General features: G+C 37.6%; 2 protein-coding genes across 3 annotated transcripts; both read left to right on the top strand.

Annotated features, from left to right (window-relative positions):
- Positions 1-346: 346 nt before the first annotated feature.
- On the top strand, positions 347-10,270 carry LOC117907002. Of its 2 annotated transcripts, XM_034820314.1 has the most exons (4): positions 347-528; positions 926-984; positions 7,327-8,992; positions 9,477-10,270. In XM_034820314.1, the coding sequence occupies exons 2-4, from the start codon at positions 943-945 to the stop codon at positions 9,830-9,832; spliced, it is 2,064 nt and encodes a 687-aa protein (XP_034676205.1). In that variant the 5' UTR covers positions 347-528; positions 926-942; the 3' UTR covers positions 9,833-10,270. The 2 variants fall into 2 exon arrangements, with proteins under 2 accessions (XP_034676205.1, XP_034676214.1); XM_034820323.1 differs by lacking the exon at positions 926-984.
- Positions 10,271-12,030: 1,760 nt separating this feature from the next.
- Positions 12,031-14,491, top strand: LOC117927268 (flavonoid 3'-monooxygenase CYP75B137-like). The gene is made up of 2 exons (XM_034846728.1): positions 12,031-13,085; positions 13,742-14,491. Exons 1-2 carry the CDS (start codon positions 12,111-12,113, stop codon positions 14,357-14,359), a joined length of 1,593 nt encoding a protein of 530 aa, XP_034702619.1. The 5' UTR covers positions 12,031-12,110; the 3' UTR covers positions 14,360-14,491.
- Positions 14,492-17,626: the final 3,135 nt, after the last annotated feature.

Consider the following 17,626-nt stretch of genomic DNA (forward strand, 5'->3'; position numbering starts at 1 on the left):
TCATCCACGTCTGCATTCTTGTGAGGCAAGTGCCGGCTTGGTTGCTCCAGTTTTGATTGTGAATCCTTCTAGTCTAACAATGATATTTAAAAATTAAGACTAGAATCATAATTAAATTTTATTGGTAAATCTAAGATCAGGTTATGGGAAGAAGTCGAATTTTAAATCCACGAAGGACAGAGGTCCAAATTATTCCTAATAACTTTTATTAGTATTCATTTTATTTTATATAAATCAGACCACATCTGAATTCACCGTAAACCCGACCCGACCCGTCGAGTGAATATATTTTAGTATTTTACATTGTCACGCACGGATCACGTGAAAGATTAAAGGCAGACGATTTTCACGCTTACCTCGTTCGTGGCCGGCGATGACCACTAATTTATCGCCGTGGTTTTTCATTTCCTCGGTTCCCCCGCGGTCGCTCCGAATCGTCGATCTGATATCCGAGCACTCCCACTTTTGCTGTCTCCACTCTCAACTTCCAACAAGAACAACTTCTCTTTCCGATCCCTTTCCTCCCAGGTACTATCTGGTTCTCGTCCATTTCCTCTTCTGCCATCCACCAAACCATGGAGTTCAAATGTGCAGAAGCTCATATTTCAGCTCATCTATTAGACTTATCTCTTACTTTGATCTGGTTTATTTTTTTGTTCCAATTTTTTTTTTTTGTCTGTCTAAGACTTTAAGACGTTCGTTGCTTCAAATTTGATTAAGGAATCATTTCCTAGGACATGTATAATGCTATATTAGTTATTTGTAAGCTGCTGATGTTAACTTCAGTACTGATTATGTGAAGCATCTTGAAGATAGAGTGCTTTTATGATGTATTAATTGAAACTGGAGTTTACGTTGGCATTTATTGCCACATATTAGGGTTTTTTTTTCCCTTTTATAATGGAGAATGATGATTATATTATAGGACGGTATTCAGTGGTCATGACAAAAAGAGGAAGAAGATGGTGCTTTGCACTTCCACAGGTATCACCTAATTTTGAGTAAATGCCTTTGATGGTTTGCAAAACTAGAAGGCATGTGTATGGAGCTTAACATTGCATTTGGAAAGAGAGTTAGGAGGGAAAATTTTTATTTGGGGGTGGAGATGCCCTTTTAGATTTTATCCAGGGCACTGGATGGGGTGAAGGCCTAGATGTTGCCTGTTGTATTTATGTTTCTTTCTCCCTTTTTCTTTTTTTGGATTGAACTGCACTTTGTGTGCTTCTTGTGTGAGAGAGAGTTAATGCCTCCTTTTTTTTTATTTTTATTTTTATCAGGCATCTTCTCTTTTTAGTATTACATCTCTTATTTGCCTGTAAAAGAGTATCTTGTCAAAATTGACATTATTTAGTGACAGAACTTAAAGAGGAAAGTTGGGAACAAATATTTCTGCACAATGTGCTTGTCAACCAACCTCATCAAATTCTCTAGCTTACCCACCCTTCATCTCTTCTCTTATTTCATCCTGTTTTCTCTCTCAAGTGGTGAATCAAGTGAAAATTACTCATTCAGATCAAATTAATACATTATAGTTTGAGCACTTGGTTAATATCTAATCTTTATATATATGTCTCACATAGATATTGCTCAAAAGGTCGTTCATAAGTGTAAGTATATTCTTTTGCAGCTTATTTTATTTTTATAGGCTGTTATTATTTAAATACATACCATTTCTCCCCACTAAAACTTGAAACACATCTGGTCCCATTGCCACAAAGATCCAAACCTTGTTCTATAAGATATTTAACCACATGAATTGATTCAATAATAGAATGTTCAATGTGCCTCTGAATTCTGCATTGTTTCAAGGTGGTTTGGGTCTTGGAATTCACTTAGGCCATGTTTGGATGCTGGAATAGGGAATGGGAATGAGAAATCAATTCAATCTCTATTTATTCATGTGTTTGGATTGTTTTTGAGAATGTGAATAGAAATAAAAAATTAATTGTTGTGGAAATTAAATCCTACTCTCATTAGGATTTTGATTCCTCTCTTCTACTTGAAATATTTCCCTCAATTCCCATCATGTTTCCATTCCTGGTCCCACTTATCAAACACACCCTCAAAGGAAAGTGAGCTCATTCCAGCAGGTAGAGGGAAACAATGGAGAGGGTGGCCCTTCATTTTGGTTTGCAGTTTGAGATGTTCACCCACTACTTGCTTTAGCCTCCCATTAGGAGCCCCCTTTAAGTCACTCTTGTTTTGGGGCTCCATTAAGGAGAGATTTAAAAAGTAGTCGGCCTCCTTGAAGCATTGGTATTTTTTGAAAGGCGTTGGACTTGCCTTTCTAACAATAGTCTTTATAGTCTTCCAAATTATTAAAGGCTTGGAAAGATCTAAATAGATTTTTTTTGGGTTTGTTGGGTGTGGTGGAGGAGGTGGGGTGGTTGGGTGGGAAAGAAATGGGTTTAGGAGGCTATCGGAAAGCTTTCTTATGAAAATAATTGTGGGCGTTTGCTGAGGAGAGGAACCATTTGTGAAGAAAAGTAATTTTGGTGAAGTATGGGGAGGAGGAAGGATGGTCGCATTCCATGGATATTAGAGAGTCTTATGGGTAGCCTTTGGATAGCTATTAGTAAGGGTTGGAAAGATTTCTCAAGAAAATTTTCTTTTTGTGTATGATTTAGCTACTCTTAAAGATGCAAAGGACTGGGGTTGGTGGCATGGTGATTATTGGGTGTTAGGGGATGGACCTAGAAGTAGCTGGATGCCTAATTTCTGGGAGGTTCCTTTGGTTGGGAGTTAGAGTAGGTGGAGCCTTTTTTGAAGGTATTACATTCAGAGACTATGAAAAATGATATGGAGGACACGTTGATTGCTGACAATGTGGTTTCTTTTCTTGCCATAGAGATCTGGAGGGTGAAAGCCTGTTCCAATGTAAAATTCTTTAGGGATGTGAAGTGGGAAGAAATTCCAACAAAAGATCCATGGATGAAGGATGGTTGGGTGATGGTTAATAAATGTTGTCTATGCAAATTTAGAGAGGAATCTGCCAATCACATTCTGATTCATTGAGGGTGGGTGCGGGAGGTTATGGAGTCAAATTTTCTCTTTGTTTAGAGTATACTAGGTTCTCCTTTGTTTTCAATCAAAGATTTAACACTTGGATGGCATGATGGCTTCTTGGATGAGAGGTGCAGGGAAGTCTGGCAAATGACTCCCTTTTGTCTATGTTGGTTAATTTGGAAGAAAAGAAATAGAAGAACTTTGAGAGAGTGAAGGCAAAATTATCACTGAAAAGTTCATTCCTTAGGAGTTTGTTTTTATAGGCTAGTGGCCGCGAGGGAGGAGGACGAATGCAAATTCTTTGTTAGATTTTGTAAATAGCTTAAGCTTGTTTCAGCCTAGTTCTCTTTTGTCTTTTCTTGGTTTGATCTTTCTTACATAGTCTCTATGTATTGGGTTGAGTGTGCTCTTTTGTTAGGGACCTTATTTATATAATTCTCTGTTTTGGCTATAAAAGAAGATTGTTCAATGTGCCTTCTTCGTCCTTTATCAATAGTGGTCATATATTGGATGAGCTTCGTCTTCAAAAGACCATGCTATTACATTCAAGACAAAATATGTTCTTTCATTATGACACTACAAAACAATGGATGTTGATGTAAATTGTACTAATGTTTTTCCAACTAAGGGAAAAAAATAGTAACAAATTAAAGTCTGACAAGAGTTCAAATGGTAGGCTGGTGAAGCCAAGTTGAAGAATATGGAGTTTAAATACATTTTGCTCATCACCAAGGAGAGAGGCTACCAAGCTCTTTCAAAACTTCAATTTAGCATTTATTCTTATGTGTGTTAATTGTGTGCATTCCATGATGTGGAGTATATTTCCAAGCTTTATAAAAGCTTAATAACAAGTATGAACTTTCTCCACTCATCCTACCCTATGCAGTCAGATATTGCAGCTTACTTCTGAAATATAGGCATGAACCATATACTCACCAGATAAACAAAGCAAAAGAAAACAAATTAAAGACAGAGATAAAAAAAAAAAAAAGTCAATGAAGGGGGTTTCCATATAAACACCAGCAAACAAATCATTTAACACAAGTTGAGCATAATAGTAGAGAAAATGAGCTATCCTTGAAAGAGGCGGACAACATCAGAGGATATTGAAGACAAAGAAAGGTAAATATGACAAAAAGAACAACTCAGGGCAGCAAAAGACCCCCCCACAAAGAACACTAATTGAGATGCCCCTTGTTTGGACAAACAATCCATGGTGTGGTTGGCTATGCCAGGTATCAAAGAAAAGGAACAACCTAAATGTCTAGCCATGCTAATGGATTTGCATGCCCAAGAGCCTAATTTTTGTGGATCTTGTTTCCCATGGGATACCCAATCTATCAATGAAGCCAAGTCTCTCTTTACCAAAAGATTGCCAAAGCCCAAAGAACTTGTAAGAGTCAAGCCTGCTAGTAAAGCAAGAATTTTGGTCTCAATGGCCAATTCCTCCCTAGAAAATTTGAGATAGCTCTAACCACTTAACCCTTATTGTTCAATATTGTAGTACATAATTCCAACTCTTCAAAGATTAGAAGCTCCGCCCCTTTAAGATAGTACCGTTCCTTTCTTCCCAATTACTCCAAAGAATTGCATGCAAAATGCCCTTCCATATCTCATTGCTCTTTTTTTTTCTTTTTATGCTAATCCAACAAAGTTTTATCAACTTGAAGTTTGAGTAGGGCATGATTTGCAAAACCCAAAAAGGGTGAAAACCCCAAATATCTTAAGCCACTCTACAATGGAACAAAAGATGTTCATCATTTTTGCCGCATCGTTTAACATTATAGAAATATTTATAGATCATCATAACTATTTACAATTACATTTTTCTCCAACAAAAGTTCAAGTTCTCACCAAATCTATATTGGCTTTATCTTAACTTTAGTTGTAACAACTTGCACCCAACCATGTAGATATTGTTATTAGTGATCCCAAAGGGTCCTTACAACTTTAAAATGAATTTACATAGTTGAGAGGAACTCATACATATATAGTATTAGGAACTTTTTCTCCTATTTGATTTAAGGTATCATAATCACCCTCTCTCACTCAAATATAGACATGATGTCCACTTTGTGTCCCATAGGATTACGGGGCCAAATAAAAAACATCCGAGTCAAACAAATAAAGGTTTATATCAAGGTTGGAGATTAACTTTGACACCATTTATAATGATATACCCTCTCTCATGTAGATGTTATTTGTTTCGGGCCCAGTGGGCTCTCATGACTTTAAAACGTGTTTGCGCAGTTGAAAGGAGGTCATATATATATATAAAAAGAACTTCTTCCCTTAGCTGATGTAGAATATCATAATAGTGGAAAAAGTTCCTCCCATTAAATATGCTTGAGTTTTTCTTAACTGTGTAGACACATTTTGAAGCTGTGAGGACCCATTAAATCTAAAGCAAACAATATTTACACGATTGGGAGCTGGTCGTTATTAATGGTATCGAAGCCAATCCTAACTTGGTGTAGGACTTTGTCTGTTTGGTCACATAAGGGGTGTTTATTTGTTTGACCTTATAATCCCATAGGACACAACGAAGATGTTGTGTTTGTGTGGGGGAGTGATTACGATATCTCATATCGGAGAAAGAAAGAAGTTTCTAACACTATATATGTGTGAGTTCCTTTCAACTATGTAGATATGTTTTAAAGTTATAAGGGTTTACTGGTTTCAGAGCAGATAATATCTACATGATTAGGAGTGGGTTGTTACACTAATGATCTTGAGAGTTTGTAAATGGTTAGTTGCTAAAATGATACTGTATTATTTTCTGGTCTCTTTCAAAACACAGTTGAGTCAATGTGTTTTGTAGACATTCCTCAAATTTGATGAAGCCATGTAAACGTTATGCTTGGGATGCTGCTCTTTTATTTTCTCTTTCTTTGTTTTGTCCACTACTCACTTGTTTTTCCATAACAATAATTTTCTGATCTTGGTGGAATTGTACTAATTTGTTGTTGCTTTCCATTTGCCCACGGTTAAATTTTGAATTTAGCCATAATTCTCATGTATTGCATTTTAAATCGACATTGATATGGGCCTGGAAAAAGTCTTAATAATCTTATATCTATTGTTACAACCCTATTTGGTAAACCTCTTATTTTCTCAGTTTGTTCAAAGATTGAATCCCACTTTACAGAGGTCCCTGCTAGTAAATCCTTTTAGTATTACTCAATTTTCTTTAGGTCATATTACCAATTAACTATTCCACTTTTTTCGCTAGAACAGTCTCCCTGCTTTGGCTGATTGCTTCTGTTGATGTTGATATGTGATTGTTATTTCTGGATACCGTGGATTGCATTATAGAATGTACAACACCCAATGGAGCTGTATTTTACATTAGAGATGATGATCTGGAACAGAATGAGGATATTGTATTGACAAGAATTTTAGACCATAAATCATATCCCATTAAAGTTGAGCCAGCCTCTTCTGAAGGTTCCATATTTTGGGAATCTATGTTGATAATGAAAACATAAATGCTTTGGCATTCAATTCAGGGCAAAGCATATGGTTTCCTGGATTATGCCATTGATGAAATTAATTCACCATTCTTAACAATAGGTTATGGACACTACTTGGTTCATCATGTTATTGCTCTAGGTTTATATGGCACTAAGTTGATCGATGTAAAAGGTGCTTTAGATGCTAGTGTTTCCAAGTTAATTCTGGATAAAAAAGATTTCAGTTGTAGTTTCCTTCTGATTCTCCCAGACAAGGTGGTGGTTATAAGATTTTGGCTTGGGACGCATTTTATTTGCCAGTTTTCTGGATGTTAAATACTATTGGGTAGGTAACATTTTATTGAAATGCAAATGCCTCAATGAAATTTTGTAATTGACAGGTTTGGCTGATTTTTCTTTTGGGGATTATTAGGTTTGTCCACTGGGAGCACATGACATGAGCTTTATATATTTGCATCCAATACACCTAGTATGAGAGTTGGCATACTCTACACTCTATGAAAACCCTTGTTTTGGCATCCCTACTGTTTAAGTCATGCACTAAAAGTCTATATTAGTTTCTTGTTCAATTCTGGCAAACGCCATTATTTAATGGGCTCGATAGATTACTCTTTGGATTGTTACTTGCACTAGATTCTGAATTCTCTTATTCAATATTTTGTTAGGTTTTCTCATTGGTACAATTCTACATTTCCCTCTTTTTCTGGTATTCAACTAGATATGTAGGATATTGGTCATGTTCAATTTATTTCTCATTTTAGAATTTTCAGCTTTATTCTTCCGGAATTATTTAATTTTCATTTTGTGAGAAATAGGGAATCTTACTGAATTTGCTTTTTATTCCAAGATAATGGTCCGAGGAAGAGATGCCTGTTGGGAGCACTGTGTCCTTGTTGATGCAACAAGACAGAAGGTTAGATGTAATTATTGTCATCGGGAGTTCAGTGGGGGGGTTTACAGGATGAAGTTTCATTTAGCTCAAATTAAAAACAAAGACATAGTTTCCTGTACCGAAGTCCCAAATGATGTACGGGATCAGATACAAAGTATATTGAGCACCCCCAAGAAACAGAAAACTCCCAAGAAAACAAAGGTGGATCGAGCAGACAATGGTCAAGAAAATAGCTCTTCTGCTAGTGGTGACTTTCATCCTAACCATGGTTCTAGTGGACAGCATGGAAGCACCTGTCCTTTGTTGTTTCCGCGCCCTTCACCAAGTGAACAACCAGCAGTGGATGATGAACAAAAGCAAAAGCAGGATGATGCTGATAAAAAGGTTGCTGTATTTTTCTTTCATAATTCTGTTCCTTTTAGTGCTGCTAAATCCATGTACTATCAGGAAATGGTGGATGCTATAGCTGAGTGTGGGGTGGGGTATAAAGCCCCAAGTTATGAAAAGTTGAGATCTACTCTCATGGAAAAGGTGAAATGTGATGTAAATGATTGTTGCAAGAAACTTAGAGATGGGTGGAGAGAAACAGGTTGCACAATCTTGTGTGATTGCTGGTCTGATGGTAGGACCAAATCACTTCTGGTATTTTCAGTAACATGCCCAAAAGGGACGCTATTTCTTAAGTCAGTTGATATATCAGGGCATGCAGATGATGCACACTACTTGTATGAATTGCTTGAGTCAGTTGTTTTGGAGGTTGGTCTGGAAAATGTTGTTCAAGTAATAACTGACAGTGCTGCTAGCTATGTTTATGCAGGAAGGCTTCTGATGGCCAAGTACACAACATTGTTCTGGTCTCCTTGTGCTTCATTTTGTATTGACAAGATGTTGGAAGATATCAGTAAGCAAGAGTGGGTGAGTACAGTCTTGGAGGAGGCAAAGACCATCACACATTACATATATAGTCATGCATGGATTTTGAATATGATGAGAAAGTTCACTGGTGGAAGAGAATTGATCCGCCCAAGAATTACTAGATTTGTGACCAATTTCCTCTCTTTGAGGTCCATTGTGGTTCAGGAAGACAATCTGAAACTCATGTTCTCTCATATGGACTGGATGTCATCTGTTTACAGTAGACGTGCTGATGCACAGAATGTGAAGTCCTTGTTGTATTTGGAGAGATTTTGGAAGGCTGCACATGAGGCTGTGAGCGTGTCTGAACCACTCGTTAAGGTTCTAAGGATTGTAGATGGGGACATGCCTGCTATGGGATATATATATGAGGGAATAGAGAGGGCAAAGATTGCAATCAAAGCATATTATAACAGTATTGAAGAGAAATATATGCCAATTTGGGATATAATTGATAGAAGATGGAATGTGCAGCTTCACTCGCCATTGCATGCAGCAGCAGCTTTCCTTAATCCATCCATTTTTTATGGCCCAAACTTTAAGGTTGATTTGAGGATGCGGAATGGGTTTCAAGAAGCCATGAGGAAGATGGCCACTGAAGATAGAGATAAAATAGAAATCACTAAAGAACATCCTATATATATAAATGCACAAGGTGCTCTTGGTACTGAGTTTGCAATCATGGGAAGGACATTGAATGCTGCAGGTAAGGGTTAAATTGCAGTTATTTTCAAACCCTTTTGTATTGGGTTTTGATGAGTCTTTCTTGAGAAGAGTTTCATGTCAGAGGGTGGAAAGAAGTTAGCATCCTTTCTTAATCACATACCACACATAAAACAGGGTTTGGTCCCCCTAGTCAGTAGACACCATGCGTGATATGTGACAAGAAAGAGTGATAAGATAAATTGAGGACATTCTTAATTCGTAGAAAAGAAACCTTAATATTTAGGGAAGGGTATTATAGGTTAGATGAAATCTGTCTATTGGATTGACTTGAGACATAGGAAATGCCCTTTTTGGGTTCCTTAGATGACTACTACTTGTTTGCTCTGAATCTATGTTGCACTTTAGTAAGAATCAGATGGAGGCTTCTTCTCCTCATTTGACTGTCTTGAAAGGATATGAATTTAATATTCTTCCTTGATTCTGAAAAACACTGCACTTACCATTTTGCCATTGTGCGTCCTTAGGTGATTGGTGGGCAGGATATGGCTATGAAATCCCAACACTGCAGAGGGCTGCAATCCGGATATTGAGCCAACCTTGCAGTTCTCATTGGTGCGGGTGGAACTGGAGCTCCTTTGAGGCCCTGCATACCAAGAAACGCAACAGAATGGAGCTGGAGAAACTCAATGATTTGGTTCTGGTGCATTGCAATCTCCATTTACAAGCCATTATTCAGAGTAGGGATGGAAAATGTAAACCTATTATTTTTGATGAAATAGATGTTGGTTCTGAATGGCCCACTGAAATGGAATCTCCATCCCCTCTCTTGGATGATTCATGGTTGGACAATCTACCCCTTGAATGCAAAGGTAGTCCTTGATCTTTTGAATAAAACAAAAAAGAAAAAAAAAAAGGAAAAAGAAATTAAATTCAATCATTTAATGCATGGTAAGGTATATTCTCTTGTGTTCTGTGCTTCATGTTCATAGTTATTTACTTCACATATAGTGAGTTTCTGGAGTTCTTGGCAAAAGTTACTGACGATGCTTATCTTTTTTATTTGAGGCTTTTCACATATGATCAGGGAAAATTGTTTTGTTTCACAAAGAGATGACATGCATGCTGAAGTTTACCCATTTTCAGAGAACAGAAAAGAGTGTTGCCTCTGTTCTTTGTGGAAATTGAAGACAAGTTCATGGTGGGAGAGACAACAAAATGTGGCTTCTGTTCTAGTGGCTCCATGCATTTCTCAAGATACCTGACAAAAATTCATATTTTAAAGCTTTGGTTAAGAAATCAAATCAGTAACAGTTGTGAATTGTCCAGAACCCAATGCCCTGTGAGAAACACCTGACCTTGCTCCTTACATACTTGAAAAGAGACCAAGATCCTAAGCTACTGAGGTTAGCAAAGGCATTGAAGAGGTAAAGACTATGAACGCAGTTGTTAAAAGGGAAATTATAGGAGAGTAGGGATGGGAATGGGGCAGGTGTTTAAGATATCTGTCAGTCCTTACCCTTCCCTTAATAGGCCACAAACCTAAAATAGATGAAAAGCAGAGAAACTAGAGCATATTATCATTAATTTTGTTCTAGATTAGTAGAATGATGCATCAAGCGCACACACTGAAGTGAAGAGGGTTGTGCTGCACTGGGTGCTGCCTTTCGTCCTTGTTGTTATCATCATTGTTGCTGCCATCGGTTTTTTCTATTCTTTCTTTCATTATCGAGATGTCTAATCATTTGAGCACCACGGCGCTTTTGTATTTTCTTATATCTTCATTCGCTTCATCACCATAGAAAACATCATCATCTCACTGTTCAAATATTCACAAGCCGGACACCGTCAAGATCATGACAGCCCCTCTTAGTCTATAACGACTCCCTCTAATGGCGGATGAATCTATTTTCCACATTCTCCAACCGTTGTCTTGAGAGCTCATCCTAGAAATGAGCTAGATACAAAATTAAATAATTGAGATTCATGATCGAAATTGAGTTTTGCACTCCTGAACCTCAAAGCCCATGGATATGCCTCTCATTTCACCCAGACAGCAAATCTCAAGACCGAATCTTCGCTGGTAGATCTTCATCGCAAGTGAGGACAAACACACTCCCTATCTTCTAACTCTGGGTACCAAAGTCAAAAAGACTTCTCACAAGTTCACCAAGATTTCTAAATATAAAAATTTGAAAAATCAAAGTATTGAAATGGGTGTCTAGCAATCTATAAAATATATAATAAATGAGGATGCAAATTATATAATCTAATCAACTTAAATTATAAATAGATGAGATTAAAGGATAAAATAATAAATTTGAAATCTCATCAACTACCCTTATTTCTTTAAATTAAATGAGGTGTCAATAAAAATCATAAATAAGAAGGGATATTTAAGTGTATTTAGCTCAAAATGTAGGGACGATAAATAAAATTAATCCTAATTCAAAACTCTTTTGTTTAATTAACGAACTCATGAGTGATTTATATGTGTGATTTTTATTTTTACAATTGGAGTAATGCATGTGTCATCATGCATAGACAAAGAGTATATTAATTTTAAAATCAAATGAGGTTTTGTTTGGATTGTGTTTGATTCTTTTACGAGTATATTAATTTTAAAAAATAATTTAGAATTCAAAAAGTAAGTCAAGTAATTCCAAAATTTCTCAAAGTAAAATTGGTTTAGAGGATTAACTAACATGATAATTGTTGAATAACTTTGTTTTTAGAAATTCTAGCATTAATTAACTTATGTTTTTATATTTTAAAATTAATAAAATCATTAAAAAATTGAACACATTAAATTTTATTTGACTAAAATTCGTTTATCAAATAATTTATTTTTAAAATTTAAACTAACATGATCATTCTAGACTGATTTATTTGCCAAAAGACATTATGTTTTTAAACTCAAATTTCAATTTTCTCAAATTCCATTCATAAAATTGTACATTTATGGGGCCTACATTTAGCTATTTCGGCCCAACAACCCAAGTTAAGAAATGTCCCCCGTTCCTACCGGTACCATATGCCAAATTGGATTCGCCGGCGAGCTATAAATGGAGGCTAGCGTTGGCAATTAGTAACCACTGCCACAGGATAGCACTGTATCACTGCCATCTTAAAGATATCCACGTGTCCAATAATCATACACCATGAAACCCATCTCCGATTTTCTCAGGAAACTAACATCATCCAGAGAATGGTCGTTATGGTGGGAAAGCAGCAACAGCAGCGACGAACTTACGCGAGTGACCCTCGCTTTAGCCTTAATCTTCCTTGCCATCTATTGGTGCGCATGGGTTTTCATCAATAAGCAGGGTGCCGCACCACCGCCTCCGGGGCCACGCGGGCTGCCTCTCCTCGGTCACCTCCCGTTCCTGGACCCGGAGCTCCATTCGTACTTCGCTGACCTCGCCCGCATCTATGGCCCAATCCTGCAGCTTCGTCTCGGGTCCAAGGTCGGCGTGGTGGTGAGCTCACCGGCGCTAACCCGCGAAGTGCTCAAAGACCAGGACGTCACCTTCGCCAACCGCGACGTGCCAGAGGCGGCCCTCGAGGCGGCGTACGGAGGCTCCGACATAGTGTGGACCCCGTACGGGCCGGAGTGGAGGATGCTAAGAAAGGTGTGTGTGCGCGAGATGCTTAGCAGCACCACTCTCGACTCCGTCTACGCCCTCCGCCATCGTGAGATCCGTCAGACGGTCAGTCACTTGTACAGTCAGGCGGGGTCGCCGGTGAACATCGGGGAGCAAACGTTTTTGACGGTTCTGAACGTGATAACAAGCATGTTGTGGGGTGGGACGGTGAAGGGTGAAGAGAGGACAAGCCTCGGAGCGGAGTTCAGGCAAGTAGTGACGGAGATGACGGAGCTGTTGGGGAAGCCAAACATATCTGATTTTTATTCGAGTCTGGCCCGATTTGATTTGCAGGGCATAAGGAAACAGATGAAGGGATTAGCACTGAGGTTTGATGGGATTTTCAATTCAATAATTGAACAAAGGATGAAGATGGATAAAGAAGGTGGAAACGGAGGAGGAAAGGATTTTCTACAGTATCTGTTGAAGCTCAAGGATGAAGGAGATTCCAAAACGCCTTTCACCATGACTCACCTAAAGGCCCTTCTCATGGTATCTTCCTCTTCCTTTATTCTCTTTTGTTTTTAATTAGTTCCTCCTTGTGTTTTACTTCCCTTTTCCTTTTCTTCCGTTGAGTTCAAATTTAGGTTTATGCTGGGGTGAGTTAAGGTTTCAGCAATCCAACTCCTCTATTCTTTTCTCGTTCCCTTTTTCTTCTATTTTCTCACTGGTCAAGCAGTACTTCAAACCGTTCAGGTTATATTCTGAGTGTCAATATTTCTGGGGTTTGCATAAAACAAGAGAAAATGAAGAACTAATAGTTTAAATTTTCTTCTTCACTTTCTCAGTTACCAAACCAGATCTAGTTAAATTATTGGTGAAAAAACAGGGAGATTGTTTTTATAATGCCAAAAGAAGAAACCATGGCCGTTGGCTGTCACTTCAGGTTTATTTATTTACTCTTTTTATGAATTTGAAGTAGGAAGAAGAAGAACCCGAACCGACAGTCATGAGTGGGGGGCCATGAATGCTGCAAGTTGTTGCAGCAGCCATGGATGGTCGCTCTTCAAGGGCGACGTTTGTAGATAAATTTGAAGTGGAAGATTATTAAGATTAGAAATCGAATAAAATGAGGGCAATTTTATATTTTCACGTGCTTTTTCTTTTAGGATTAGATTGATGTCATTGTTATTGTAATATGCGCACAGGATATGGTGGTGGGTGGAACAGATACGACCTCCAACACAGTTGAATTTGCAATGGCTGAGATCATGAACAAACCAGAAGTGATGAAAAAAGTGGAACAAGAATTGGAGGCGGTGGTCGGCAAAGATAACATAGTAGAAGAGTCTCACATCCAAAAACTACCGTATTTATATGCAGTGATGAAAGAGACTCTGCGCCTGCACCCAGCACTCCCACTATTAGTCCCTCACTGCCCAAGTGAACCCTGCATTGTCGGAGGTTTTTCCATTCCAAAGGGGGCTCGTGTGTTTGTTAACGTATGGGCGATTCATAGGGACCCTTCCATCTGGAAAAACCCAATGGAGTTTGATCCAGAGAGGTTTTTGAGGGGGGCATGGGACTACAGTGGAAATGACTTCAGTTATTTTCCGTTTGGTTCAGGGAGAAGAATATGTGCAGGTATAGCAATGGCAGAGAGAATGACGATGTTTTCCCTGGCAACGCTGTTGCATTCTTTCCATTGGAAATTACCGGAGGGCAAATTAGATCTTTCGGAGAAGTTTGGAATTGTTTTGAAGAAGAAGGTGCCTCTGGTGGCAATTCCCACTCCCAGGTTATCTGATGCAGCACTCTATAAGTAGGCTGGAAAATGGTTTTGAATATGTTTATGCTTATTAATCATGTCGATAAACTTGTTAACTCAAGCCATGAAAATAGTTGAAGCTTATCCTTTATGCTCATAAGTAATAATCATCATGTTGAGTTGCTTCTTACTCTCTGCTTTCTAATTCACTGGTTTTGCTCTGGGTTTTGTTATTGAATCGAGGCTTTAAATGAAACAAAACAAAACCAAAGAGGCAAGAAAAGAAAGAAAATGAAAAATTGTCCTATGTAGGTTTTAATCTTGCTCTGAACCCTCAAGTTGGCAAGCAGCTTGGGATTTCACAAATATATTTATATATATTCCCAAAAAATAAAAAATCATTCGTTTATTGGGCGGGTTAGGGCTGGATTTTTCTTTATTTGGGTCTTGTTGAACATTTCCCCGCGTTTGGTTGTTGGGAAAAGGGAGGAAAATTGTACATATATGTATAAACAGAGGGATAGGGAATAAAAAAAAAAAAAAAAAAAAAGGAAGGTCAGCAGCATCAACTATTTGGCACACACTTTAGAACTTCTCATAGGGCTGATGTCGTGGTTTTATAAATAATAAATATATTCGTTTACAAATATATTTATAAAATTATTTTATTTTTTTATTTATAAGGAAAAATAACCGTAAACAATATTAAAATTTCCTCTTTTGTTTTAAACTCGACCTAGGGTATCAAGTGGTCCAGATTCTTTTCCACAAAGCTTCAAGGAATGCAAGTTGTATATTTGTCTTGCAGCCCGCAAGTTGAATTCGAATCCAGAAAGCCATTTAATATCTTATAATCCATTGGTACTATAATTTATTACTACCTGGAGGTACCAAAAAATGGTACACCATGAACCCACCACCTCCCAAATAGGAAACCTGAAATTGACCAACTTCCGGGCACTAACATCGAGCGAGAAAGCTGACACCTTTTACCCCTGGTCAAAAGATGTTTGGAATTCAGATGGAAAGGTCAAAAATCCGCTGCGCAATCCACCAAGTGGCTGTACAAAAGGCCCATGCATGCAAAGAAATAAGATGAGGAAACTTGGTCGTTTCAGCACCCATAAATTTTATCAAAACTAACATGTAGTAATAACTGAGGAAATTTAGAAACTAGCCCTTTTATTAGATTAATTTGCCAAATTAGTCAACTGTATCTAATATGTCTAGCAAGGCTTCCGCTCTGACTAAAAAAATATTAAAAGAGCATCTTAGGTGACAGATGCCAAGGGGCGTAACAGACAAAAGTAGGATGGGATGGCAACTCCCTCGATCCCTCATGCACCTTATGTTTAGGTACACATGGATTTTAGAAAAGGTCGAGTAGCTTCAGAAGGGAGAAAAAAAAATGTTACCAATGCTTTTAAAAAAAATGTGATACATGTTTTTAAAAACTCGGGGTGTTTGTGTTGAAGTAAGCAAATTAATAAAGCAGTGAGCACTAGTGCTTAAAAAATTAAGTTTGAGAGTAAAGTCAATTTTCTTGAAGGCACGTTGGCTGTTGAGCTCTGAGATGACCAGAGAACCAGCCAATACCATGAGACCCATCTCATATTTTGTTGAGAAACAAGTAACTTTAATGTCCAATGCATTGTCATGGTAGCAACCGCATCTATGACTTGGTTCCCTCAGCCTTACAGTAGCTATAGTCAACCTTTCCAACTCTTGGTACAAATGGGCCTTTATCAACAAGTCCAGCTCACCACTTCCAACGGGCCACGCAGCGTACCATTGTTTGGCCACCTACCGTCCCCCCTAAAAGAGGTGCATTCCCACTTCATCGATTCGGGTGGAGCCTATGGACCCATCCTCCAAATCCGGCTGGGGACCCAGGTGTGCGTGGTAGTGAGCTCACCTTCTCTAGCCCGCCAAATTCTCAAAAGATTCTACCGAACGTCAGCTTGGCCACCGACTTTAGCAACTCCGACGTAGTGCGTACGAAGCACGGCCCAGAATTGAGGATGTTAAGGGTGGTCTACGCTGTTGGGTGCTTTGTGTTGGAAGACTGTATTTGAGTGTGTATTTGATTGAAAAAAACTTCAATCCCATATTGGCAAGGAATGACTTTTTGGGTTTATATTGTTTTCAATTCCCTTAGTAGACTTGTGGCGGGAAGAAAAAAACCGGCTCCGAGGTTTATAATGTGTTTGGTAGTGATTTTAAGAAGTATTTTTATAATTTTTAATACTTAATTTTTTTTTTTTTTAACGTGTATTTGATAGTAATTTTAGGAAGTATTTCTACCATCTTTAATATTTAAAATTTTTTATTTTTTTAACTATTATAAATATTATAAACACTTCCTACAATCATTATTAAACGCATTTTTAAGCCCATTTGAATTTAGGAGGTTTAAGCCCTTTTGGATTTCAGATGGTATGATATGGAAAACCTTTAATGCGTGTCTAATAATTTTTTGCAAAGTGATCGAAAACTAAATTTCATTTATTTAGTTTTGAGACTAAATCTTCAATCTTTCATTGTAGTTTTTTCATTCAATTTTTTGCATTTTGAAATCAAGTAGATGTTTGTAACGAGTGGAATTAATTGATTTAATTTTCATTTATTTATTTTATACTATTTAAACCTATTTACAACCCTATTTTTTTTTTTTTTTTTTTTTTATGATTGTTCCACCTTTATTATTGTTTTGACCCTCAAAGAGTATCTACCAATAAGTTGGCCCTCCCATCAAAGTATCTTATTCATGTATTCTCTATGATTTCTCTTTCTCTTTTTGCGATCTCTTTCTAGCTTTTTTTTTTTTTTTTTTTTTGTGCTTTTTCCTTGCACCTAGCATTCCTTACCATCCCTATGCTCCTTCCCTATACCTAGCATTCCTCGCCACCTTGTGCTTATTCCTTATAGCTAATAATCGAATTGTTGTTGTAACTAATAACCGAGCATCTTTGTCTACCATTGTTGCATCAAGTATTCTTTTGTCTGATGCTACTATTATCATTCGATTCTGTGTTGCAACCTTCTTATTGCAACCCCTTCTATTTCAATTGGAGGAAATTCGAATAAGTGTTATAAGTTGTATTATACCTTGCCAACAAAGTGCACCTAAGGTAAGGTCTTTGACTATTGAATCTTGGAGGTAGGACATTGATTCTCCACTGCATTGAAGTTGATACCTTAAGGAGGTGAATCTACTTTAAGGATAATACTGTGTCATGTGACTTAACCACTATTCTAACTCAATGCCCTTAAGTCTCTTATTTATTATGTTTTGGGCTTGGTTAACTTTCTATAAGTTTCAAGT

This window comes from Vitis riparia, chromosome 2 (genome assembly GCF_004353265.1).
Source record: "Vitis riparia cultivar Riparia Gloire de Montpellier isolate 1030 chromosome 2, EGFV_Vit.rip_1.0, whole genome shotgun sequence".
Taxonomy (NCBI): Eukaryota; Viridiplantae; Streptophyta; class Magnoliopsida; order Vitales; family Vitaceae; genus Vitis; species Vitis riparia.

What these genes read in the sequence shown, in the direction of transcription:
- LOC117907002 (XM_034820314.1), top strand. Translation starts at nt 943, where the DNA reads ATGACAAAAAGAGGAAGAAGATGGTGCTTTGCACTTCCACAG. An exon ending in GGTGCTTTGCACTTCCACAG is followed by an intron (nt 985 to 7,326) that starts GTATCACCTAAT and finishes TTTTATTCCAAG; the next exon opens with ATAATGGTCCGAGGAAGAGA. An exon ending in AAGGACATTGAATGCTGCAG is followed by an intron (nt 8,993 to 9,476) that starts GTAAGGGTTAAA and finishes GTGCGTCCTTAG; the next exon opens with GTGATTGGTGGGCAGGATAT.
- LOC117927268 (XM_034846728.1), top strand. Translation starts at nt 12,111, where the DNA reads ATGAAACCCATCTCCGATTTTCTCAGGAAACTAACATCATCCAGAGAA. An exon ending in ACCTAAAGGCCCTTCTCATG is followed by an intron (nt 13,086 to 13,741) that starts GTATCTTCCTCT and finishes ATATGCGCACAG; the next exon opens with GATATGGTGGTGGGTGGAAC.